The 27,903-nt window shown below is 38.1% G+C and overlaps 1 protein-coding gene across 1 annotated transcript in view; it reads right to left on the bottom strand.

Annotated features, from left to right (window-relative positions):
* Nucleotides 1-27,544, bottom strand: part of TRPM1 (transient receptor potential cation channel subfamily M member 1) — a 90,643-nt gene extending 63,099 nt beyond the window's left edge. Inside the window, exons 1-3 of the mRNA XM_051628527.1 lie at nt 27,400-27,544; nt 24,596-24,706; nt 17,790-17,897 (exon numbers count right to left, since the gene is read on the bottom strand). Of these exons, the coding sequence (XP_051484487.1) occupies nt 17,790-17,897; nt 24,596-24,706; nt 27,400-27,544 (364 nt within the window). The remainder of the gene's footprint in view (nt 1-17,789; nt 17,898-24,595; nt 24,707-27,399) is intronic.
* Nucleotides 27,545-27,903: the final 359 nt, after the last annotated feature.

Here is a 27,903-nt window from a genome sequence, read left to right as displayed (position 1 = left end):
GCTGTTTCAGGCCTACCAGTAAACGAACCCGTGCACAAGAGCATGGGTTTGTTTTGTCAGGGACAAGACCAATGAAACTTTCAGGACTTCGGGTTTTGGTTTGTTGGGGTTTTTTGTTGTTTTTAGTTTGTTTGGTTTGTTTTGTTGTTGTTTTTTTAAGAAAAAAGCAATATACTGGATTTAAAATTACAGACGACAGTCTTTCAAAAAGGCAAGGATTATGATCAATGCTTTCAAGCACTGAAATGCAAGACTGAATAAAACAGAAGCAGAATGCAAAGCTACAACAAGAGTTGATGAAAGTGCACAGCAATTCAGTGTGCTCTGCTGCACAGCTATTACAGAGAACAAACACCTCCTCCATTTTTTCAATACAGAAAGGTGGGATTTCTAAAATTTCTCTTCAGTCTTCTCTTGTGAATAGCTTTAAATGTCATCATGTGCTTCTCCAACAAAGAGCTGTTTTGTATCACAAACACCAATAGTGTAAAAATGTCAATTGAGAACCTCTTGAAAAGTAAATGCATATTCTTTTCACTGGAAATGAATCCAAACAGGAGCCAAGATTCAAAGAAGTAACTCAAGAATTCTACTGAAATCTTCATGGTGCATACATGTCTGCACAGAGAACCAGGTTTAGATTACCCTGTTAAGCACCTACTAGATATTTTAGAAGATACTTGCCAGGAGTTACTGGCATTTTTATTAATTCATCCAATCTATTTATTACTTTTAAATGCAAAAAAGGTCATTACAAATACTCACTTTTGTCACTCGGAGAAGAGAATGCTGATGACAATTACTCCAGCAGAAAATACTAATGTGCTCATGGCTGCAGCTTTGGGCTGCTTTTACATACATGGAGTAACTTCATCTCAGTTCTGTATTAAAACTGACATTAGTTTTCCTTTAGCATCACTAGCAGAGAACACAGCTGGTGGAAGAACCTAGCCATGGAGCCTATGATCCTGTCAGCACCAGAGCAGACACAACAGAATGCATCTGACTAGGGAATTATAGAACAGTCCATCCACTCAGGTTGTTTGCAGAAGTTTCTACTATTACCTGTAAGAACAGTACCATGACTGAAAAATCTGCAAATAAAGATGTTGAGTTTGCAGTCTTTGATGACTGAAGCACAATTCTTTGCTGACAGGTTGGGGCTACTGTTATTCTTTGGTCATATTTTTTACACAGGGAGCAAAATAATGAATATTTGATGCTTTAAGCATTGACTAGTGCTGTGAGGAAACTAGGCAAACCTAACAGATATAGAAGGCTGGAATAGAAGTTACTGTATTTAAAGACATGCTATGAAATTAAATTCTTTCCTAAATTCATTATTATAAATTTCTAATTAATGGAAAAATGAACCTTAAAATGTCAGAAAATCTAACCCATTCTAAGGAGATACAGGGCATGCTTTTTTTGATAGAAAAAGTTATAAGTTGCCAAATAAACACACCTCAGTTTCCAGACCAGCAGAGCTTTTAAAAAATACTACTGACTTCCCACTACTTAGTGGGAGGTTGGAACGATTCACAGCTTCCTATACCAAGATTTTTTAACAGGTTCCTCTACATGGATTTAAAAGGCTACATGCAACTACCTGGTTTGAAAAATACTGGTGTTGGAAGCTATAAATCATTAAAAGCACAGTGCAGTAATATTCAACAAGGATAAGAAGAAATTATGTAACAGAGCATATTAGCAGCACTGCTTCATGTATCAGAATGATTTCGTACCTACCATTGATGTAAAAGTGACTGAACTGCATTTCTAAAGTTGCAAGGAAATACAAAGCCATGAATTTATAACTCTGTTTTAATCTTCTACCCTGAATGCTTTGTCCTGCTAGGTGAAAAGGGATTTGCCATGTGCCAAACACCGCAGGGATTGCTGGGTTAAGCTTTAATAGCCAGGCCAGAAGCCAACTTTCAGAATTTACTCTGGTTGGTACCAGCTTTGACAGCAGGGAAGGTAGATCAGCTTGTAACTATGGGAAGTAGTAAAATAAAACCAAACAAAAAAGAACACTACAACGAAACCTTACATACTTAAAAGTTGTATTACAAGATGGTCAGAAACTGATAGCTCTCTACATGATGGTAGAAATACTAAACTTTCTAGTCTGCAACTTTAAATGAAAGGTGGATATGGAACACAGGTCCTGAGCTGGAGCGAAAGCATTAGAGCTGTGGTTGGTACCAGAGTGGCACTGTAACTGGAGACAGCTTTATTAGCCAGAAGCCTTATGAATTCTGTATTTCTAGAGCTCACTATTATATACCATCCACATGTAAAGATCATTAGCATTTTAGAGCAGTAGCTTATAAACCTAGGTTCCCTCATCACTGAGTTAGACTCCTGAAGCAAGAACCATTTTTCACTTGTTAAACTGAACTAAGAACATTTCTTTAAATTCCCTTTCTGGTAAAAAGTAATTTGAGCAATGCCTGTTTGCTCAGTCTCATTAACATGCAGTTTCATCAGAGATTAAGTTTGCTACTGAACAATAAAAAAATTCCCAGAAAAGGGGGAGAAAAAGAGACAGGATTTATTTAGAGAAGGACATTAAAATGAAAAAAAAAAAAAGAAAAGAAAAGAAAAGAGAAGTGCCAAAACCACTTGGCATGAGAAACATACCAGCTGTACTTCACTAATCCATGGCTAATCCTTGGAAAGAATCACAAATCCACTCAACCAGCAGGCTGAGTGCCATTTTATTGGCAACTACCGGGAATAAAATGGAATCATATACTCTTACTCATAATACTGGCTATTAAAACTTTTGCTTGAGTCTGATAAAGTATCTATTAAGGAATCTTTGCTTAATTCAGCCACAGAAAATTAAAAAGTGAAAATAGAAAAACTAAATACAGAAATTTCTAGAAAATAATTTCATTATTATGGCCTCATTGCTGCAAGACATATACCACTGAGTAGGCTCCAATCCTGCACTTTTGAACTATTTCAATAACAGCCAAGAACAGAACATGTCATTAAGAAATACCCAGACGTGTTTCTTTCTGTTCATGGCCAAGGCACTCTGCCAGAATAACCATGGAATAATCTGTACAGTCAATGTCTGTGCTATACCTGTACCTGCTGAAAGATGCAGGTTATCACCAAGACCCATTTTGGCAGGTGAGATGTCGTGCTTTTTTGCTGGATGGAGGTTGTTTTTTGTCCTTTTTTTAATAGTAGTATCTAATGCCTGCATAAGCTGCCAAATCCACACATTTTCAATGCCCTGACAACTCCTGGACATCTTTCAGTCTGAATTACTTTGTACCCCACAGCTTCACACATTCAGTGGGGATTTTGCCCCGTCTCAGTACAACTTTTGCAAACAAAATCCTAAACACAGTCAAAAGACTAAACCTATCTTTGTTTTGCTAATTAACTTTTACAATAATACATCTCAAAAGTAAGTTTTGACCTAAGTTGGAAAAAAAACTCTACAGAATTTGTTAAACAGAGCAGTCTTGTACTGGTTCAGAGTTGTGTTAGGTAATATTATTGGTAATTTGTTTCTCTCATGTTTATGATCCAGTATGTGAGCATTTCTCAGCACCAGGGGTTGAGGAAAAGGGAGAGAGATGGGAGGCACAGGGAATAAAGCAGAAAATGTAATACAACTTTGCTTTCAAGGATCCTGTCCACAGTCATGACAAAATAGCTCTACGATGACTGCTTCGTTAAAACTTAATTGGTAATTTAAAGATATGCCTTAATTAATAATAAATGTATGTGAATTGAACTGGACTACTCACAGAAGTTTTATTACAAGGTATACTCAGAAAAAGCTCTATGATCTTAATTGTATTATTAAGGCGGGGTAGGGATTTTGTTGCATTTGGAGGCAGAACTCTTCCTGTCATATCCATTTTATGCAGCAACTGGTCCTTATTTTGGCTCACTACTAGGGAAAATATGAATTTCAGCATAAGGCCCCATGGTGAGGTCCTTTCTATATAGCATAGCTCTATCTAGTGGTTGATTAATCCAAGTGCATCTGACTATTTAAAGAAGACAAAGCAATGAATTTGATGAAGGTCAGGAAGTTCTTAGGAAGGTGATACTTGCTTATTCTATTCTACTGTCACCTACCTCATGTAAGGCTGGAAATACACCAGGAGAGGTTGTACTACTAGCTAAATCCTATCTTGGCATACAGTGATTATTGTGATTCCATGGAGAGTTCTCCTTGTAATGAGAACTTTTTCCAATACAATCTGCAGGAACAAATTAGAGGTTCCAGTCCTTATTCAAGCAGGATACCTAAATATTGGCCTGACAGATAAACCTATCAATGTCAGCTGGGGAGCACCATGCTTAATTGTATACACATGGTTTCCCCCCTACACCAGGATTTAAAGTTGTCAGGATTATTGTGGCAGTGTTTAAGAACATCAGTCCTGCCTGAACCATGGGGAACATTGTTGTGCATACGTGTAAACCAAAAAATACTTTCAGGTTAGATTAGGCTACCCCTGGGTCCTACATGGATCCTCCTTCTCCTAGCCTTTTGGTTTATCAGAAGATCTACCAGCAGAAAATAGTTAATGGCAGGGCTACCATTAGAACAAAAAGTAGTGCTACTTGATGCCAACATCCTTCTGAGAAGATGAAGGCATCTCTCCAGTAAAGTAACTATCCTGAAGACAGAAGGCTGATACAAGAGTCTGGGATTCTCTAGGATTAATTAATACTGCTAAGTAGCCAGACATACTAATGTTTGATGAAGACTTGCCATCACATCAGTGTTTCAATACTCAGAGCTAATAACTTAGGAAAACACACTGATTTTTCACCTTTTAAGCCCTCTGTTCAAACAGAAACAAAAACGTGTCTGGTGCAATTCTGGGAATGAGAACAATCAGGATCTTTTAAGGAAGGCGCAAGAAAATTGTGAATCAGACCCAAATACCAAAACAGGTATAAAATTCAACAGCAAAATAAAGAGATTCTCAACTTGGGATACTAAGTATCATATTAAAGAAATCTTACCCAAACATAAAAGACTGTTTTCCAAAGCCAATGAGCTCAAGCTGGCTTCCATGCTTTCATACAACTTCCAGCGAAGCTGTAAAACTCCTTAATGAAGGCTACTGCAGAGACTAAAATATAATAGCATAATTTCACACAAAAACCCTCCAGTATTAGCTCTGGTCCAGACAATCCTTACCTTAATAATGGCTGGACAGGAGCAAACTCTGAGGGATAACAACTACATCTTCCCTCTGTTCCTACAGCGCTCCCTAGACTATCGTGTTACAGTACTGAGGAACACACTTCTGATCTGACCCAGCATAGCTGCTCTTATATTTGCACACTTATCTCTGAATTTAATAAGACGTTAAATGGAAAAAGCTTGTCAGCTCATAAGCAGCATGCCCGATTCCCACCTGGATTTTCAATCTTCAGTTTTATGAACAAATTCACCTCCATAATTGAAAAATATCTGGGGGACTCAAACTTCAATAAAACCTAGGTAAAATATTAAGTGATTAAAGGCAATTTCAAACCAGCACACCCTGGGCTATGAGCACTGATTCAGCTAATCACATGCTGATTAAATCTTTTAAAAAGCTTTGGAATTTACCCTTTGCTCCTCAATTCCAAACTGACAAAGATTTTGCTTTTGTAAAAACATAATTTAAAAATCACTACCTACAATGTAGAATTGGACAAAGGTATTACTGCTTAATGTGAACACCAAGACAAAACCCTAATGCATTCCTCTTCACATGTCAATCTCTGTAAAACACATTAATTAATAAACCAACAGAGATGTTAATGATTTACTGCTGAAATCTATTACGAATACTCTTGGGTACTGTGTATCAGAAACAAGAGAGGATGAACCCCTGTACAACTTACTTCTTCCCTTTTTTGTGCAAAATAGTAATACAAAAAAATTGCAATGCATGACCTGTGACAAAAAATTTGGAAGGAGAGAAATTAGTATCAACCAGGAGCTCTGGAAGTGAAAAAGGAGAAACACTGAAATGCCTATTTTGTTTTTAAAAAAATAATACAACGAATACGTTTAGTAGAGCTTAGTAACCAGTTCTTGCTTTTCACTGGTAGAGGCTTAAGCTATTCAGCTATTAATCACATGAAAGCAGATATTAAGGAATATTAATCCATACCAGCTGCTACATCTTTTACTGTGCTATTACTAGAGATTAATCTTTATAGAACAAGGCTGCCTTTTCAAGTAATTTCCAAGAGGTCATCACACATGGCAGTACTGTTTTACAACACATCCTCATAAAGAAGTTGAAGAAAAGGAGGTAACAACTACGTGGTGAAATCACATTCAACTTCATCCTTCAACTCTAAGACCCTTGTTTATAAGAGGCATGGTCACTGTCATCAGTTATTAGTTAACTTTTACTGTGACTGTAAAAAATTGTTTTTATAGCTTGCTGTTCACATCAAAAGAAAAAAGGATACTCTCTTGGTGATACTGAATGTTCTCTTACTTCCTATCTTCAGTAGTAGGGAATTAATCCAGTTGAAAACATCTAATATGATCTAGTTGATGGAACCTTAACGAGTAATATTTAGGATTATAACAGAATTTTAACAAAACAGAACCAACACTGTGAACACAGTATTTTCTAATGTTGGATAAACTTCATAGACAGCTGCATCTGCAGACTCTAAGAGAAACTCCTATCAGATCACAAAAAGTATCACACTCTTTGGAAAAAGTAAAATTACTGTCAGAAAAGGCCAGAATTATCAATTACAGATTATGACATTACCATTAAAAATAAGCCTCTAATCAGTTTCTTGAGTGCTGAATGAGGCTGTAGAAGCTGCGTTAGCAAAATCAGTTGTCATAGCTACAGAAAAATCTACATTCTCTATACCTGCAGTTTCTTCATTTTGCCAAATGCAAGATTATTCTCTAATTATGTTGCAAGTATTCATGAGGGTACCTTTGTTTTTTCTCATTTGAACTTTAGATGGATTTTATAGATTACATGTGTGTAAGTTTTAGAGCATAGCCTAACTGATGAAGGAAGAAGCTCTTTACTCAAAGGTTGTTCTCCCACTGTTCTCCCACTCTTCCTTGCAATTCACACTGCATCTTCTCAGCAGCCAATGCCCTTTCTATCTCCCCAGATTTGCAACAGTCCTTCAGTGCCTACTTTTTCTCCGTCTGCCCATATTCTGTCTGGGCAACCTGCTCTGCTTCAGCTCATCCTCATCTTCATCTGATGATGAACCAGCTGTTATTTATATAACATCGGGTTTGATGTTTGGATTGTACATTAAAATTCAGCTGTTTCACTCTCCTTTTCATCTTGCCTCCCAGAACAAACTGGTTTTCCCATTCCACCCTACTAATGTCTACAGGACTTTTTCCATCTCCAAACCAGGTAGGTGGCCAACCCTTAAGTGACATTTCTGCTGCTTCTTGTCAATTTGCCTGCTAACAACTGGTAAAAGTATGGGGCAGACAGAGGTACTAACAGCATAGAAGACAATGTAAATAGTAGGAGGTATAACTGGGGTCCAAATATAAGCTTTTAAGCAGTTTATCTCATTGCCTGCTTTTTATTTAAATTAACAGTTGTGAGGTCTTTTCTTGTTTCTTCCCTTCCCTCCTACCTAGGTAGCTCTGAAATCATGAGGGATTAACTATGAGAAAAAACAGCCGTTTTTACAGTTAATTAGGAGTAATTTCCAGTCCTTTGGATAGCAAAGGTTTGGGTTATTTTCCATGTTCACAGTAAGTATCTTTATTGCAGGCATCAACACCAAGAGCAAACTGAGGTCTGGCAGCCATGAGGAGGGTTTGCATTAACAACTTCTACACCACAGATTAGCTCCAGCTTTTCTAAATTCTCCATCAGTGTAGCTTGTAGAAGTTGCACTAGAGACTGGGACACACATACAACAGAAAACTTTCTGTGAAGTGGACAAGACAATGTAACAGAAAAGGAAACAGAGGGAAAGTGAGTTGCCCAAATTCACAAAGTAGAGTGGATGGTACAGCTAGAAACAAAATTGAATTTGGACTGCTGATCTACCACACTGCCTATGAAATGGCTCTTTTTCAGTGCTTTCTCACTCTTCCTTTAGTCTGCCACAGTGTTTGCCCTGTATTTCTGGGAAAATACTGCATAAACCCCACAGTTTGCAGAAACTTGCACTACAGCAAGTGCAGAGCGTCCAGCAGGACGAGATATACGCATGTTCCTTACAAGTAACAGCTATCAGTAGTTCAAAAAATTGGGCTAAAACACATTAAGAATGTCAAAAAGCTCTCTCAGAACTCACAACATTCTCATTGCTGGGAGCCACCATGACAAAACAGTTGTACACAAGCAGTGTTTTGCTTAGAGATACATGAGGCTTTAACAGCTATACAGTGCAAGAAGTCTTGTCTTTGATTTCATGCCTACACCCTACTGTGAACAGTAAGCTCCCATGCCTTTGTGGTAAGTTTCCGTTCATGCTACAGATCACACATATTACTCATCCTATTCAAACACCATCTGCTGGATGTTTCAGCAGACTGTAGAGAAGGGGCTTAGTGCAGTGCCACGTGCCTGGCTATGTGGGGTGATCACAGCTGCACTGTATAGACTCAACTCTGTATTAACAATTTCTGACAATAAAGGGATTCCTAGAAGCCATACCCTGCAATGTCTGCTTGAGAAGAAACTTATGCAATGGCAAGAAAAATGTCATGGATGTACCAAGGACAACAATTTAGTTCTACATTCCAAATAGAATAAATTCTCTACTGATATCCCTTCTTTGGATGGTGTGTCACAGCAAAGCAAAAGCCTTAAAATTCACTTGGCCAATTGTGCATCCTGCTTAGAGTGTTAAAGGATTTACTTTCAATTTCTATTCAGATCAGCTGGTACTGTCTAACACATACTGTATCATGGACTGTTCTTCACAATGCTCTTACCCAGTTTGTTGAAGGACATTAAGATACCAAATCAACACTAAACTGATTCAGTGTTGATTCAGCAAGGCAGCTCAGTAAAAGAGCCAATAGAATGCTCTTTGAAAAATAGCATTTGTAAGCAGGAAAGATTTGTCAAAACTGGACAAATTTATATACTAAACTACAACATTTCTCAGGATCTTTTAAGAATGCAGCTACAGTACCAATTCTTGTGTGATAACCACAGATTTTTCTAATTTGACATCCTCTTCTTTCATTAAGCAGAAGAGAAGAGGCTGTGCTGCTGCCTCTAGGTTTGGGTGTCTGCACCAGAGATCACATACTGCTAAGCAATTTTTATTGGTTTGAAAAGGGGCAATGGATATCCTGTTGGGCTGTTCTCCAAGCACAAGACTGTCTCCATTTTTCTTTAGGGCCATGAAAGTCTACCTGTGATAACAGTTTGATTATTCCCCCAATATTTTTTGAGAGTTAAGGAAGATACAGAACCTGCTCTGCTATACTTATAGAGAAGAAAATTGTTAGAGGTAGGTTATTTTCTCTCTTCCATCACTCAACTGACTCCCCAAACTCAAAAAAACAAAGCAGTGTTATCTTGATCCACTGAGACAATGGCCAACATGTTTGCACAAAGAGAATTTCTTAATCACAGTTGAAATTTTTTGGGAAAATATATTTATATATTTTAAACCCTCAAAAGGAATGTGTACAGAAATAATTTTACTGCTAACAAATAATCTATCTAATCATAGCTGTAATATTAACCCATAGCAGATAACTGTTCCAAAAAAACCTGTGAGCTAATATTTTATAAACCATTAAAAGGTACCTATGGTAGCTTGAAGAAAAGCACAGCATCTTGAAAAATACTTTAGGGCAGAAAATAAATTAGCCACCTCATATAAACTATAGAGGTACCTAGAAGGGTTGGATCAGATGTTCCCTGCGGTCCCTTCCAACATGGCATTCTGTGATTCTATGTTAAATTAATCCTGCTGATCTTTCTTTTTTCCTTTTTGAAGTTTAGCATTACTATAAGCAAGTACACAAAGCATACAATTTAAGATTGACAACTGCAACTAACTTTAAGGGATTTTTATACAAATTTTTAAGCTTCGTTAAAAAATGGTAAGGCAGATCAAAACAGTGACTTGAAGAGGAGACAAAACCATTTTTCTGATCCAAGAGAATGTATTCATCCTTTCCCATCTTTTCTCTGGTTTCTCTGGTCATTTACAAAACACAGGGCAAGTTATTTGCCATAGTCTAAAGGTCCAACAACTTTTCTACCTTTGTAATCCATAGAAGCTCAAAGCCCCATCCAACCTGGCCTTGGTCACTCCCAGGGATGGGGAATCCACAACTCCTCTCGGCACCCTGTGCCAATGCCTCACCACCCTCACAGTGAAGAATTTCTTTGTAATGTCTAATCTAAATCTACCCTCTTTTAGGCCAATTCTGCTGTTCTTTCTTGCACTACGTTTGATAGCCATGAGGAAGACAGTAATGTGAGCAATAAAGCAATTTAAAATATATTAGTGTCTCTATAAAAGCTTACATCTGTGCATCTGGAAGGCTTGTACTGAGTATATCTTTATACAGATAATCACAGAGCATTTGAAAATGCAGAAGATTTATAGGCAAACAGAAATAACAATAAACAATATATAATAAACAGAGAAAAACTGTTTCAAGATAATGGCTTTCTCTTCAGAGAAACTGAAAATGAGTCATAGTAGGTACATCCTAAAAGGCATTTAGATCAAGTCAATGAAGAAAGTAAACAGATGAAAGCATTATTTGGAACTACATAAGTAATTTGAAGTAATTCCTATTAGTGGGAATGACAGACCAGTGATTCACACCCAGATATGCTGCTCCCTTTTGTAATAAACTGAAATGTTTACCAAAAACCAAAGCAAACCACAGATGTAAGTGTGCACACACGACAGCACACTCCTTTTCTCAAACACTATAGGTTTCATATGCATTCCCTGTTGAGGTAGAGAATAACACCTTTAATTGCAGAGCAGGTAGCCACAGGTGTTTTTGTAAAACTGCTCAAGAAGTAAAACGTCATCTTCCTCTAGAGCACAGCTGTTCAAATCAGGGGTATGTGTTGGAAAGCTGAGCAGAGGAGAGAGTTGAGCAGAGATACCTGTCTCTTTTAATTCCTCTTGCTATTTACCACTACTGCAGTAATAATCAGGAGTCAAAGTCTCTGCGAGAGTGGTAAAATGGAAAAAAAAGATTAGTGGTAGCTGAAATTTTCATTATAAATCTCTATGCTTAGCTATATCATATGGCTTGAATTATTTCCTGCTTAGGTTTTCCAGAAATATCCTAAAGCACTGCACCCCTATAAAACACAAACATTCAAGACTAGTTTCAATCCCTGTTTTTAGTGTTATTACCAAAAGTTTACATTCAATACCAAACATTCTCAAGCACAACAGGGCCCAGATTTCCTGCCTCAAGATGTCCTGACTCCCAGAGACTTTCACTTCCACTTGCCTGTATCCTGACAGCTAACCTCACAGAGCCAACCAAAATAAGTTCTCAGAAGTAGCAAACCCAGCCTACTACATAAGCCTAAAAATCTGTTTCTAAAATCAACTCCAGAAACAATATTTTTCTCATGAAAGCTAATGTTCTCCTTCACAAATTTAGCATTAAAACAAATAAACACCAAAAGAATTAGGAAGACTAAAACAAGCAAACCATGAAGGGAACTTACAGCTTTCAAAAGGCAACAATTTTATAATCAGAAGATGAACCTTGCTAAGAAGAACAAAATCTGTACTGTGTTCCTTCTACCTTCGCTTGACTAGTCTTTCCTATGGGATTAGTGGGAAGGGATTGAACAAGTTTCACCTGGGTATTTGACTTCATTCCATTCAGGAAGTGAAATTCTGTACACTTTGCAGTATCAAGATAGGCTTGGGGACATTAAATAAAAAGAAAGAAGACAAGCTGACTGCACCTGGGGCACTATTCCTGCATTATAGATTTCCTGTCCTGATTTGTCACATTTTAGTAAGCCTAGGTATAGAATACAGTATTAAAAGGGGGAATCCTTCTTTTTAACTTCCTTTATCATTGTTTCTCTGTATTATTCAATAAATAAAGTTAATACTACCAGTCTATGAAACTACTGCTTATCTTTGAACAGTCATTTGGTTGACAAAGCAAACAATACACAGTTCTTCATCAAATGGAAGGACAGCCTGTTTTTTCACACTATTCACACACAACCACTTAAGAAGCAATTGTGCAAGTAAGGGGAAAATGCACACAAAGTTAAACTGCTGCTAAGTACTAGCTGACATTTTAATATCTTACTTCCTTGCCATACAGCCGATGATGACCCATGGCCATCAGTCTCTGCTGGAGTCCCCCAAGCCTAGACATACTCTTTCTTGCATTCCCAGATAACCCTGACCAATATATCACATCGTATAGAACAACCCTTTTTAAGAAGGAAACATTTTAATACTTGCCTCTGTGTCAGTGACTCATTTCCTGCAAGATGGTGCCAGACAATCATTTATCTCAGTTAGACTTCTTTCACCCCTTTAATGAGAATCTGACTGTCTAATACTGTGAGGACCAGCAGAAATTAGAGGTAAGAGGCTTGAGGGAGTTGGAAGAAGACAAAAACTATTTCTCATTGTTTTAATGGAGTCAGTTCAAGAAAGGTCAGTTGAGCTGGAATCTAGGTAATGCTGAGCAGAAGTTAGTCTGTGTTCCAAATTAATCTATGAAACCATGGACAATAGATTTATGTAAATTCTCTTCATAGCTGAATACTGAATTAATAAACAAGTTCCTAATATTCATCTACAACATACAACCCTATGACAACAGAGTGCACTTAGACATTACTAAGCAATCACCTCATGTCTTCTTTCTCCCCTTGTCTTTTTCATTCACGTACAGCACACAGATGATCTAACCACAAACTGTATCTCATAGAATCTGTCTGCCATAGACATTCAGTGCATCACATCAAAATCCTCTATACATCCTATCACTCTTCTCATTCATTATATCTAAAATGGGCATGAACAGTAGATATCAATAACTGTCAAAATATGATTTTGGCTACAGATAGGAAAAATTACAGGCTAGTCCTCTTTGGTGTTATTTGTCCCAAAGATCCTTAAGGACAGTGCCCTTGTGAAAGAACTCCTGTAACAGGAGTCACACTCACTGCCAGAACCAGTGCAATGAATATGACTGAAACCTCCAAGAAGTGAAAGAGCACAGAGGGAAAAAGAACTGCTCTCATTTGGTCCCAGCTATTAAAAAAGGGAGCAAAAAAGGAGAAAACTGTATCCAGCTGTTTCCCTCACATTTTACTATCTGGATAACTGCAGACTTACCCTTTGTGATCCAGATGCTGAGCCCTTAAATGAAGTGCGTTTGAAGGAGCCACTCATCCTACGTAAGGAACCTGTGAACTTTCCTCCTCTTCCTTTCTTAGTCCCCTGGCTCTTACCCTCCATAATGGACCTAGTACCTCAGCACCAAAGTAAACTCTGGTTTTAGTCACATAGCCTGAGCAGTTTTTTTTCCAGAAACTATCATTAAGTTACAGCTTAAATAAAGAGACAGATGCATAAAACAAAACCAAAGTCAAATCAGAGTCCTGTTCTGATATGCACCCTGTCACAAATGTTACCAGCCAGCTAGACAAGTAGAAAAACAAGGCAATAAACTGATACAAACTGCTGTCCCCCTCCCTCTTCTCAACCGACTCTATAATCAGGCTTAATGCACACAGCTTCTGCAAGCTATGGTTTTTAATGGACAGAGATTTAATAAATGGTGATTGAAGGTAAATCTACTTTAGATGCAGCAGCTCGAAAGGTTTTTATTCCTGCAAAGCACAAAGCACTCAGATGGAAATTATTTTGGTATCAGTAGAAAGGCACATGGAAAGAGCAGATGGTCCTCAGCACACTAGGGGTTAGAGGCTTGGTGGAATTCTAAAGGATAACTGCTGATGGTTAGTGTGCCTACAGCAGGTCATGGGATGAGAGAGACAAGGTTTTAAAAGCAAACAATCTCTAAAATCACAAGTTAGATTCTAATTAATTACAGAATATGGGTTGTGGCAAATTAGGTGTGGTGTGTATAAACTTCGTGAATTCTTAATAACTCAATTCAGCTATTTAATTCAACCTGGCCTAAATATGCAGAGTGAAAGCAAAAGGAGGCAGTTAGGAGAAAATAAACAAGAAATGAGGGAGAGACATGGTGTTTTAAAAGAAAAACAAAATTATTACTGACTAGGAAATATCTAGTTGGCTCCAGAAGACCTGCCTTCTCAAACATGAACCAGGAAATTGTTAGAGCACCTGGTTTAGAAAAGAAGATGAATGAGAGCACAGAGAAGCTAGAGCTATATTTCAGAAATGTACACAGGGACTTCTGATCTCTAACTGTAAGGTAAATACAGAAACACCACTAATTTACAGGATTTAGCTACACACTTATACTTTATTTGTTTACTTAATTACGTTTTTTTTAGGTTCATGCCTTCGTCCCTCTATAAAGACGGAGTGGGTGCCTGCTGTCAGCTGGTTAGAGGAGGCACAGAAAATTGTGTTGAAAACCTAAACCAAAACAAAAGTGGAGGAGGCTGATCGACAAAGACATTCCAATTTTGTTGTTCTGGTGAGCACTGCAATAATCAGGAAAATGAAAATTCCCAGGCTGGCAAGGATAACTAGCTGACAACATATAACACACTTAAAGTTGTGTCAGGAAACAGAAGAGTAAAAGATCCACGCTCTGCAGGAGAGTCCCTTCTATTGTATTAGTGCAAACAGTTTGTGGGATCAGGTTAAGGGAACACAGAGAGGAGAATGTGGACACTAGAGGGTCACAAAAGACATCTTCCTTTCTAACATTCCTTAAACCTAGGCAAACCTAAGGAAGGTAGAATTAGCACTTCAGACAAGACTTTTGACAGCAACTGTTGTATGATCATGTTCTAAGACCTAGGTTGGCTTAAGTGAACTAGGCTGAGGCAGAAGCTGGCAAATGGAATGTAAAAACGTGGCAAGGACAGGAAGTTGACAGAGCATGGACAGAAAAATCTTAAAGGGAGTTTTGATCAGACAAGCTACTTTACAAAGTAGTGCCGCATAAATTCCATGTACACCACACTGCTCTCCAAAACATACCTCCATTTTATCTGGTCAGTTAGCAGCAAAACACTGCAATTACTGCATGGTCTTCTGCACTGTATCATGGAGTTAGTTGTAGAAGATAAAATATCTGGGTCAAAAACTACCCTGTTGTAAGTTTACACTGTTGTGATCTTGGAAACAAAACAAATTACTTCTATTTATACCAGATTTTTATTTGCCTAATGCTGCCTTTTTCATCTACTGAAGTAATTGCTACGTTCTGGGACATATTCTCAAATGGTGGTAGTTATTAGAGTAGTCACTTCTATCAACACTGACAGATTTAATGAGCTGAGAATATGTGCTCCTGATCTAACATTTTATTTGATAATTAGGAACAAAGCTGAAAGGAATTCAGATAATAGCATATGCTGAACATTTTTGTTTTATATTCCAGTTTAAACAAATCCAACATGAATGCTGTCAAGGAAAAAAAATATCCAAGGCTCCTTTGCACACTTTCTCTTCCTCAGCTACAACATACACCTAAATGCAATGAATGAAACAGAGGTGCATCCTTGTCACTGTTTGTGATGTCACCTCACAAAGAAGCATGATGTTATGACAGCACAATTCCCTGAGGTGATGTTAGGCTGCATTACTCAGAAGGAATGACTAGTGGGATTTTGGTAAAGGACAAAAATGGGGACATGCTTTTCAGAAAGCAGAAATTCAGAATACGAATCTGTTCTCCAAGACACACTGTAGGATGTGAATGAGGAGTTCATTAATTCAGTCCTTTTGGATCTGTGATTCTAAGACTTTTGTCTGAGCTCCTTGTAACTGTTTTTTATACACTTCAAGGACCACACAGGATTTTTACAAGTCTTCATTACCCCGGAGATGTTTGCATCCCAGAGCCTGATGAAAGTCCTCCAGCAATCACTGCAACAGAAACTGCTGAATACTAACTTCAGCTGAAAAATCTTGCAACTAAGTTTTGCTGAAGTTCGGGTCCCCACTGTGTTTATGTAGCACTTAATGGGCTGTTTCCACTGTACTAGGGGAACAGAAACATGCACCATGCTGACACTTGCAACAGCTCCGTGATTTAGAAGCACAAGTTTAATTGATTTTCCAAAAGCTTGTGGTTTTAGGAGTGCAGTCTTACATTAGGAAACTTTTTAAACAACCTCTGTTACTCAAGGTTCCTTGTCTCACTTGTTCTCAACTTCATCAAGGGAGCTGATTTAATGTTTTGTGTTGTCTAAATCAGATCTGTGTAACCATCCGGTTTAAATCAGCACTGGGGGAGGAAAGGGTAATAATCTCTTGCAACAGGAAGCGGTTGACAGTGAATGTATATCTGGCACACCAGGGAGGTGAAAGACCCTTCAATGGTTCTGAAACTGAACAAACCATGACATGAAAGGACACATCTGATACAATAAGAATATTTAAACAGTCATGTATTTAAGAAAAAAACCCAAGCCCTACATTCCATTAATGGTGTTCATTAATTAGGCTAAGAACAGCTAGGTGCTGCATAAATGTTTTTCCAAAAAAGTTTATTCCAAGATACTAATAATTAGTTATGCTGCGCTTGCTACCAAAACATCTAGACAAGTGTCCCCACAAGCAAATGGATCTTATACTTCAACAGGAATTTTCCTGAATAAGGACACAAGCACACAGCTGGATTGTCTGAAATCACTATGGTGCTGCAACCTATTGTAATTTTGAAGTCTTTCAACTCTTCAGAAACCTACCTGTTACTCTGTTACTGGCAGGATAAACCTGCTACTCTCCCAAACTGAAAATAAATGGAAATGGAAAAATTACTCTACAAGCTGGCTAGATTCAGAGATCTGGTTCAGTCATTTAATGTATTTTGAATTTTCAAAAACCTCGCCTCTTCCAATCTGTTTTTCTCTCACTGCACTACACATCAAAAACTGCAGAAAATCAGACTAACATTGCATAGTTGTGCACGATAACCTCCAAAGCAGATGACAAAAGGCCTATCTGAAAGGAGCTAAAGCACAACGAAATTAGGTAACATCTTATAGTCAAGGTAAATAAAGACAGCAGCAAGTTTTTGGCCTACTCTGGAAGTGCTTTGCTTTCCAACTCTGCAGCAGTAGATTCACTTTTGAAACAACATGAAACCAAAACTCTAAGTACAACTGCTCCCCAGAAATAAGCCAAAGAAAAAATTCCAAAGCTCTATGTCCCAAAAGACAATGGAAAAAATATAAAAGTTTTACATTTTTGAGTTCTGAAGAAGCTTGAACACTTCACAAAATCATTATGGTCTTCTTTGGCAGTATAATAACTTTACAGGTAAAGCGCATTCTTATTTGCAAGAAAAAGCTTTGCAGTTTTGCAGAGCTTGACATCTTTCTTAGGTCTGAATAGCTGCAACTCAAATAGTGAAGAATTCTTATTTGAGCCCTTGGAGAATTTGACACCATTTTTGCAGAACTCTACTCAAACTTTCCATGAACAAAAAAATTGAAAGTGGGACCACCACACCTTCAATTCCCTTTGACAGTTCACACTTCAGTTACACACCGTGGTACATTATTGTTTTATCTCAGTTATAGGTCTTAGCCATTACACACTTCAACAGCTTTCAATCCTTTAGTTTCTATCCCTGAAATGAAGCATATACAGAATATTGCTCAGTTCTGGTTACCTACCATGAGAACAAGCACACTGTATGTTGCTGAGGAATGCTGTCTGCTGGGCGAAGACGGGAGACCTCTTCTTCTGTAAACTATATATCCTCAAAGCAATGGTGTAGCAACCTAGGCAAAAGCATAGTTGAATTTAAAAAGTAACAGTTTACACAAAAAAATGTAACTGTCAGGTGACAGCTATAGAAAAGAAGTTCCATTTAGTCATTTCCACACTTCATAAACTCAAGAGCAAGACTGTAGGCCACATCGTGGTAGCTTTACTTCAGCATTGTCTGTTAATCCATTCGAAGAACCCTGAGTTCTTCTCTTGCAGGTTTGTGGCTCCTTTCCTCTAAATAGCCTCTGAAGTACACTAAAGGCTGCTTGTACAAGCAGAGAGTTGTTTTTTGGAGGTTTTGAAAGCACACTGGGACACACAGCAATTTCAAGCACAATCAGCTTCCCTCCAAGTGAATATGTCTGTTACATTAGATGTGGAAATGAAGAGGAACTTAGGTCACAGAAAATGGCATTGGGAGAGCACTTTCACAGGCAAATTTGTCTAGCATTGCACATTTGACATTCATGTCCTTTCAAACAATACCACAAGAAGCTCTAGTTACTGTTAGCAGTTATTTCATGTCTGATTAATAACAGTAAATTAGTCACTTGGTTTATTTCCCCGGTTGTACACTACCTGGGATGGAAGAAATAGCAAAACAAGACATTGACAACTGAGGACAGCACAAAATACTATATGCATTCATCTGTTCCTGCCTGATACACCATGTATCATACATAGATTGTATTGCCTAGAACTTGGTAGCTATTTCTATAGCACTTCCCATCTTAAGTTTCAAGTGACTTGAACATTAAAAACTGAAATATCAATACCCTTGGGAAGCAAAGAAGCATTCTCATAACTAACAAATAAGGGACCTGCTGAGGCACAGGAAAGCTGCATTACTTGTTTATATCTGCATGTAAAAAAGACTTTTCAAAAACTGAAGAAGAATAGACAAGGAGCAGCTTCAGCCTCACAATCTTTGAAGCAAAGGGGGTTTGGACACAGGTTTCAGTGAGGATAGGAGTTCATGACAGTAACAAGAGTTTTCTTTTTCATTTCAGCTAAGCAAAAAATGGTCATCATTGCAGTATTCAGTACACTACTTTTTTCAATGCAACACTGTGGTCTCAAACAAAGGTAGTTAATCCAGACATTCCCATACCTACCAGCAACTAAAATTATGGTTGAAAGGAGTATCTCTTATTTAGCTAGTAACAGAGGAAGGATAGTGAAGAAAAAGAGAGCCCTGAATTAAATAATATACAAAATGAGTAATTTAAATACAAGTAAGCATTGAATCCATGAACCTGCATCACTAGACACTAGCCCCACAGAACTCCATTACTGTGAGAACTGAAAGAATGAGCCTGTAACTCTGGAGGAGGTAGCTGATTTCTGTTTCCCACCACAAGATACCTAAAATTTGTGACAAAAGCTCTCTCCCTGCTTGGGTAAACACGGAAGGTCTGAGCAGCAGGTGCACTGGAACGATGCTGGTATTCAACACTAAATAATGAAGTAAGGCTTCCTGCTGTGCTCCTTCATTCCTGAGACAGAGGAAGAAACTGCTTCTTATTGGGGAATAACTACCAGTTAAAAAAAGTGAAGAACATTCCATTAGATGCTTTGTTTATGTACCGGCTCTCTTATAGCATTGAGTTCCATTGTGAAATTCCAAATACATAGTTACTGGTGCCACATCCATTTCATGTCTTCAATGCTGAATACTTCTTACCTCCATTATTGGGCAACTTGCTTCTCACTCACACCACTTTCTGTAGTATCACCGGCTCCATCTGGTGGGTATTCTGAAGAATATGTATTCTTGAAAGGAAAGAAGAATTTTCTCAGGTTTGTTCTCTCTTTAGAAATATAAGCATTATAATTTCTAGTATTTAATTCCTTTTACATTATATCAGCATGTAGGGAAGGTGAAATCTGCTGAAATGTCCATCTTTATTTGCAATTCATTGCCCAGGAAAGGTTTGAAAACTTCTCTGTAAGAAAAAGTATTTAATCGGTCAGTGAACTTTCATAAACCATAAGGCACTGGTACTGTTAATGATCATGTTGACTCTGATTGTGAAAACTGCTTTTCAAATGAGAAAAATAAGTAAAATACATAAATAAACTTGGACCAGTTAGTAATAATGGCAACTGTAGCCTAGAGAAGACCTGGAAATGTGCATATGCAATACACTTTGAATGAAGAACGTGACAAAATAAACTATGAGTTAGCTGCAAGATAAAAGTAAACATAAGGTGTAAAGTAAGTTTAGAAGTAAGGTCAGGAACAGAAAATCAGAGAATCTCCTCCTGGTGCTGGCCCTGATTTTCTATGGGACCATGTGCAAGTCACCTCATATTTTTAACACCTTGGTTCCTCTATCTGAACTAAAGAAACAATCATATCAACCTATGCAAAGACTCCTAATTGCCTGGTAAAATTATGTGGAGTCCTTGGACAGATGCAACTATGGTTAATGTCTGCAAAGTGCTTGAGCTAATAATCTCTACATTTTCACAAGAACATTTGCAACTCTATTGAGAAATACAGTTCTTCACAGTAATAAGGTAAAAAAATTTGCAAGATGTTCAAAGTATTTTGGCAACATTAATGAAACTTACCAAAAGAGAAAGAAAGGGAAACCTCAGCTGAAATTTCAAGAAGACTAATTTAGAAGTGCTGGCTACATAAATCAAACATCTCATTTCAGAGTTCACTCATCATCAAAAGGAAGAAAAACAAAGGAGGAGAAATACAAATGCAATAGCATTGTACCCCCTTTTCTGCGTTATACCTCTAGCATTTAGATGTCTCTATTTCAGATAAATTTACCCATCACAGATGATGCAGTCAGGAAACACAGCTCTTTCATCTATCACACATCAGCAAGGAATGAATCAGCATCACCTAGATGGTCTTGTCTCGCAGAGCTTAGCACCTCTTGGTGTATTGCTGCTCCCTATTTATTCTCATTGCTTAACTCACCAAGTCCTGTGACATTGCAGTGAGTTTCAGCATCAGGATGGATGTTTTCTGATTGTAGTGTTCTACCTTCCATTGATGGCTATTGTTAAGAAAAGAAATGTGCATCAAAGTAGTGAAACCCAATTGAACTGAGGGAGATTTTAAGAATACAATTAGGGGGGAAAAAAAATAATAAATCACTGGTCTCATCAGCCTACCATGCACTAGATAAAAATGTAACTGTGCTTTTTGCTGAGACAAAAATAGGGCAAACCCTGTAGCATTTATTTCCTGGGGCTTGCCAACAGGAGTTACTGTAATCTCATGCTAGATTAAGACAACACTATGCATTCTCACTCACAGACTGGCAGGAGCATCTCATCCCTTTTATCTGTTGACTATCATGTTAATTCCAGCTCATGCTCAATGGTGAGATGTGCCAAGTTAACCCTTAGAAACAAAAAGCTTCTGGGCAGTTATAGATCACTACTTTACCAGCAACATCTAGACTTTGCAGCCTGCCATGCCCTCTTACAGTGACAGGCAAATGGAAGTTACCTGTGACAGGTCAACTACCCAGGTCTCTGTCCAGAAGCAATTATACAGAGAATTCCCACTTTTACCAGTTTCTTCAGTTACAGGTTCTCAGTTTCTGCTCAGAACATTTATCACTGTAATCTCCAGAGATTTGACAAATGATGGTAGATTTTCTTTACTACTTCCTAAACTGCAACAACTGATATTGATAAGGGGATAAAGACTGCTCTTTTTGTCTCCTTCATAGTCTATTTCCTAACATTTTCAACTTGGGATCACATGAGTTAGATTTCTTTCTTTCCTGACTATGAAGTCTCAGAGACACCAATAAGAACAAAGACTGCTCAGAAAAACCCCAAACAACCCTGCTAGAGTCAAATGAGTAAAGCAAGACGACAAAGAATCACAATCCCACCTGATCTTGCAGTAACAGGATCACACCAAGACTAGTCTATGTCATAGATTAAGCCCATTGAAGCAAACTAATCTTTCTGCAGTCAGCTAAGAGTGTATGTTTACTCACTAAGCTGGGAAAAACTCAGGAGTGTAGAATGGGTATCTGCAGGAATAGATCACCTAGACTGCAGCCTCATGAATGTTCAGCACACTTCCTGCTGCACCACTGGCCTTCAGACAGCAAAAGCTCCTTAAACAGGTTTTAAAGATATATTTTAAGATATATTGTGTGATAAAGTATATTCAAGTCAGCAGAGCACTGTTACACTGAAAGGCTCTTACAGGCTCTACTAATTCACATTTGGGCAGTCAACTTTGTGTCTGAGCTAAGCAGCGTAGACAACTTCCAGAAGAGAGGAATTCTGCACATTAGCACAAAGATGCCTTGCAGGCAGTGGGTCAGTCTTCCTTTGGCTGGCAGAGAAATACTCCATTCAGGCTGTAAGCAACAGGAAGCTCTGAGCTGTGGCTGCTCTGAGAAGGAACAGCACAACCACTGTACTTCTCTGCCCATGAATACAGCAGCTGGTGACTCTGCTAAACTGCAAATGTACCAGCTCACTTCTGTCCTGCATCAGTCCCCTTTGCACAGTGATCACCAGAGCACCACACTGTAAAATGTGAGTTTGTTCCCTGCTGAGTACCATCAAAACACTACTTGCCCAGTCAGTCTGAGTAATGGCCTTTGTCCATCTGGGGAATAAAGTACATCTGGGGGCACTTCCTTCCTCAGAGGAAGTTCCTCTCTACTGCATACATCAAACTTGTTCTCTAGATAATGTAGTTAACCAGTCTGCACATCTGTAGGAGCTCTCCATTCTGCCATCTCAGTCCAGGCGCTAACCATCCACTTTCACCTCTCTTTCACCTCTATGAATTAAAATGTATCCCAGGATCTCTATTTTGAAGTTTAATCAAAATATCAACATCTAACTGAAAGATCAGGACTGGGAGAATTAACACAGAAATAAAACATGTTTTGGCAGTGTAACACCCTCACGTGCCTTTGGTTTTCTACTCATCGAAACAATAACAGTTCAGTGTCTCCAGACAACATGGCTAAAAGTTGTACCTGTGGAAACACAATAATCAAGATGCTGAACTCATATAAAAGACACTTTTACTGAAGGCATAGTTTAAGTGGCACCAAAAACATGCTGTGCAAACCTCTGGGTAGTCACACCTGCAGAAGCACCAGAACAGCAAGGTTTCTGCATGGGAGAGTAACCACCTCATTCCGTGCCACCATCAACCCACTGCTGCCTAACTTACCAAGCTGGCCTATTTTGATACTAATTTTTTAAAGTGCTCCTGGCTCAGAGATAAAAGCACAAACTTGAAAATTAACATACCTACTTAGTGTTTGCAAACGTATATCCACATAGATCCAGTCAACACATTCCTGCTTACAGGCCTACTCAAAGAAGCTTTCCCCACGTTCTCAAAGAATTGCATCTTCATGTGCTACAGGACAACAGAAGTGCAATGAAATCTAGTCTTCAAGAATTATTTTGTGAGTAGATACTGTCTTGAGAGAAAATGCGTAAGTAATAAATTAACTCCAAAACTAATTAGACAGAAGACAAAGAAAACTTCTTGCCTTGCAGAGGAAATTTTAGTTCACCAAGAAGCACTGTGTTTTGTGCTGTGCAATAGAACGTGTTGGGTTTTTTCTTCTTTCCTTAGCAATTACTACAGCTTTTTAGGTCGAATTCTTCATACCTTACAGGTGTTGAACTCTCCACATAAAATTAACCATCGTTCAGAAAGAAAAGCAGTGCATATTTTAGGACTTAGGGGAGAGTTAAGCACAAACTCCTGTTATGCCAGCCCTCAGCAGTAGGCTGAATTTCACTTTTAATTAAGCCAGTATGAAATAGGCTTTTCCATAATCTGCAGGATTGGGCCCACTAGAAAGTTAAAAAACTTTTGTCAGATTATTTCACAAAAGCCAACTAATTCTCAGCATACACACATTTTTAATCAGAATTTTGACATTTGCTTCAGGAATAAGCAGATATCAACCAAAAAGACAAAATACTTCCATTTTCCCACAGTTGCATAGCTGTGATGTAAATCCAGTCAAGTGACTCCATTTAGCTCTTTGCTTGTGCAGTCATTATACACTTGTTTTTCTTTGTCTATACAGTGTCTGTGTCTAGCTTAAGGGGGTCCATGCCTTAGCTTTCTGGCATCATACAAAAAATAATCAGATCAGAACGACCATGTGCTTAAGGTTTTTAATAAAATCCACTGGGAAAGTAAGTGTACATTACCTTCTCACTATTCACTACACTCATGAGATTCTGTGAAACATCTTAGTATTAAAAAGATAAAGCATATTTAAGGCAGTAATATCTATTAACAGGATTATTATTCCCTAATAAAATTCAAGAAACTGAACACCAAAGGCTTATTTTATCAGGACACATCTAGCTGTAACTCTGAATGAAAAAAATCCCAAACTGAACAAGAAAGAAATATGGTGATATGGCAACTCGAACCTTTGGTATTTTTAAGAAGAAAACTTGGCTTCAGCTGGATGCAAAATGTTTTAAATTAGTTGTGATTAAGTCTGACAATTGGCTTGAAATGGAAACAAGACTAAAAGCAACTATTTGTAGGTTTGTACACACAGACATGAAGGTACTCCTGAAGGCTAGATCCCTGACTGACTCCATTTGCAGGACACTTATCCTGACCATGTGTGACATGCTTCCTTAGTTTAACCCACATTTTATCCGAGATGTCCTTGCAAGATGAATTCTTGGAAGAACTATGTTTGTCACTACTTACTTTTGAACTTTTGATTTCCACACTTGTGCTGTCTGAGGAAAGGGTGAAGGCAAATGGTGATACCATTCAAATTGGTATTAATAGCAGAAAACTGTTTATCAAACAAGATTTCTGCAGCAAAATTGACAAAAACTTTAAAGTAGAAAGATACTGAAGAATTTCCCATTGACACCCCTGAAACGGGTCACGAGGGCGGCAAAGAAAATGTCTGAGCTTTATTTTTATACTTATGACACACTGTGTTGCATAAATACCCAGTGAAAGAGTGAATCCTCACAAGCCAGAACAATCAATTGAGGTTTTATTGCTGCCATCAAGCTCTTTGGTTTGGCCGATAAATAGAGAGTTGCTACATCCATATTCACTAGTGCTTTCTGGCTGCTGTGCACTGGTTCTGTCCAGAAAAATTCCCAAGCTCTCACCTTAGTAACAATGAAGTGTAGGCAGTTCCTCATGTGAGCCATTCAAGGCACAGCTGGTGTCTAAGCCCACCATGAAGCTCCATAATCAATATAGATACAAGGAAAGCTACTGATTGATCCAATTTGCTTTTCTGTTACGTGTTCATCTCAAAATAAGGGTGAACATATTAGATTCCATTGGGGCTGGTAAAGTGACATGAACTGCACATGTTCAGATATCTATCCCTTTGCAGCAGGTAAAGAGGGACTGAAGAGATAATCATGACAGTGCAACAAAAATAACACCAATTAGACAGAATTATTTATTTGCAAATCTTTGCCTTGCATGTTTCTTATGGCATCAGACATTTTTCATTCATCATCTATTTCTTTTACTGTTCTACATATCAGCAATGTTTTCTTCTACAAGTATGAGTACTAAAGTAACCTGAACTTTGATAAAGTGTTTAATGTTAAAGTACATGTGAAAAGTACCTCTGTACTTTTTCCTCAAGCATGTTTCAGATGCCTAAAAATGTATTTTCATTATTCATTTTGAAGATATGAAAAATAATCCCTCTCTTATTTTAAATGCAAGAAAGATAAGGAATGTCTTGGCTTAGATAACATATTCCAAGTACATTAAAATGTTACTGTGTTAAAAGAATAGCTCAGTTTTAAGTACTTAGGATGAATTCAAGTGCTAGAATACACGCTGGAACTAATAACTACCACTTGGGAGAAAAACCCAGGCAGCTCTCATCTCACTAAAGGTAGAATGAGACTTTTTAGCATCTTGTATTGCAAAAGACCTTTGACCCAAGCGAAGAGCCACCCAAACAATGGTAGAAAAGACCACCACATTCTCTTCTTAATGGCACCTAATCTGTTCATTTTCCTTACTGTTTTCCTTAAAATAGAAAAATGAGAAGCACCTACCTTGTCAGATCTGAAGCAAGCACCATATCCTTCGGATGTATGTTAGTGAGATATAGTAAGATAATGTCTAGTTTAAAATCAAAGTATTCCCCACAGCTCTTAACATGCAGAGGTTCTTTTAGCTCTGCTAGAGGATGTGCAAACCTCTACTCAGGGTATTAGAAAAGGCTAATTCCTAATTCCCTCGACTAAGCCTGCTTGCTGCTATGGACTACTACAGGCTTTATTCCTATTAGAGACTTCTTGGTTGCCCAAGGTAACAGTGCTGTGTCACAGCTAATTGTGAAATTGATATGGCAAAGGGTCTCTAAACATTTAGTTTTGAGTAAAAAGATCAAATTATTAAGGCCTTTTAAGCCTAAAAAACAAGCAGGTAGTTATGTTTTACTTTTCCAGTATTAGCTGATATGCCACCTATGACACCCTTTCCATTCACAAGCTGAACTGTCACTCTAAGAATCAACAACAGCAGACTGGAGCAGGCTGCTACTACTCCCCAGATGGCAGCAATTATTAGAAGAGAAGAAGGTCAACCATGTCAGAAAAAGGAGTGTTTGTGTTAATTTTTAAATTTGGGGTGTAGGCCACTTAATCTTTCTAATCGTGTAACTTAGAACCGGGCTGATTACCAAACAACAGAACAAATGGGAGGAGGGGTTAACACATGTAACTGCCATACAGAGCAGGAACACGAACAATGGTCCTGATTGGAGACACGTTGTTTGATGTTCCTTGCAACTTTGAAAAGAAACAAATACCTGGCAACCTAGTTGTGAACATAATGAAACTCTCATGAAACAGCTGAAAATGTCATTCTGTAAGGCATTCTCCAAGGCATATGGGAGCACATACATGGAATTTAGCAAGATTTGTGTGTCACAACCTGTTTCTACTTCTGTAAGGGTAGTTCTGTATTTTATGTAAATTTTGACAAAAATCGAAATGAGGCATTTTTTTGTTTAGGTTGACTTCTACCATCCTGGAGTATGCTGTTTAAACAAACTAAATTATGGCATTTAGCCCCAGGTAACACTGAACCACCTGTGCTCACCTGAGCACTTCATTACAGGACATGCAGCTGGCTGCCTATCTGCCTATTTTCCTTGCTGGCCTGTGCTCAGTATCTCACTTAACACAGCATCTCAGCTGGCTGAATTGCTTGTCTGAAATGCACAGAATAGCACACTTCCTATAACTGAAATTAATTTGAAGTCAGTTACTTTTGAAACAATGCTTTAGTTTCCATAATTGGAAAACCATTTAAAATTAATCTACTTTGTAATTATCAGCCTCGAATAAACTATCTTTAGAGTCCCATTTTCTGCACAGCACATGCCAAATTAAAAGACAGCATTATACAGGACTGTATACTGTTCTAAATGTAATTGGTTTCAGTTGTTGTGTGTGTCCTAAAGCAACAAGAAAAGTCATAATTAATGTAACCACAAACAAACCTTTAATTACTCTTTGCATTTTCAGCTTTCTGGAGATGGATGTTCCCATCTGGTTTCTCACAGTCTCGATGGCACAAACTGAGCTCTGCTGTTTTGGTCACGTTTTGCTTTTTCACTTTTCTGGGTGTCCAGCCAAGCTTCCCTACATCGTTCATATCATCGGGCTCCAGTAGGTGGAGCAAGGAAGCCACTTGTTTGGCTTAGATACAGGGGATTGATGGACGTACCTAGTCACTATACTAGACTATTAACAGTACTAGCTGTAAGAATTAATCTTGTGCAAAGCAAATATCCCTCCGTGAACTGTTCTTCCCGAAGCAATATGATGTGCAGTTTTTTCTCTACTCTTCTACTTTACATCACTGATCTCACACCAGTACTTTGCTTATCCCTTCCTCACAGAAGCATGGAAAATTAAAGCAGAAATGGAGAAGGCAAGATAGCTCTGTCCTTTTTCCTTTTTGTGGCCAAAGTCACAGATTAGCAGGGATATGAATGCCCTACTTCAGCAATT

This window comes from Apus apus, chromosome 10 (genome assembly GCF_020740795.1).
Source record: "Apus apus isolate bApuApu2 chromosome 10, bApuApu2.pri.cur, whole genome shotgun sequence".
In the NCBI taxonomy this organism is placed as follows: Eukaryota; Metazoa; Chordata; class Aves; order Apodiformes; family Apodidae; genus Apus; species Apus apus.
Note: the sequence above shows the minus strand (reverse complement) of the source record. Positions and strands in the feature narration are given on the sequence as shown.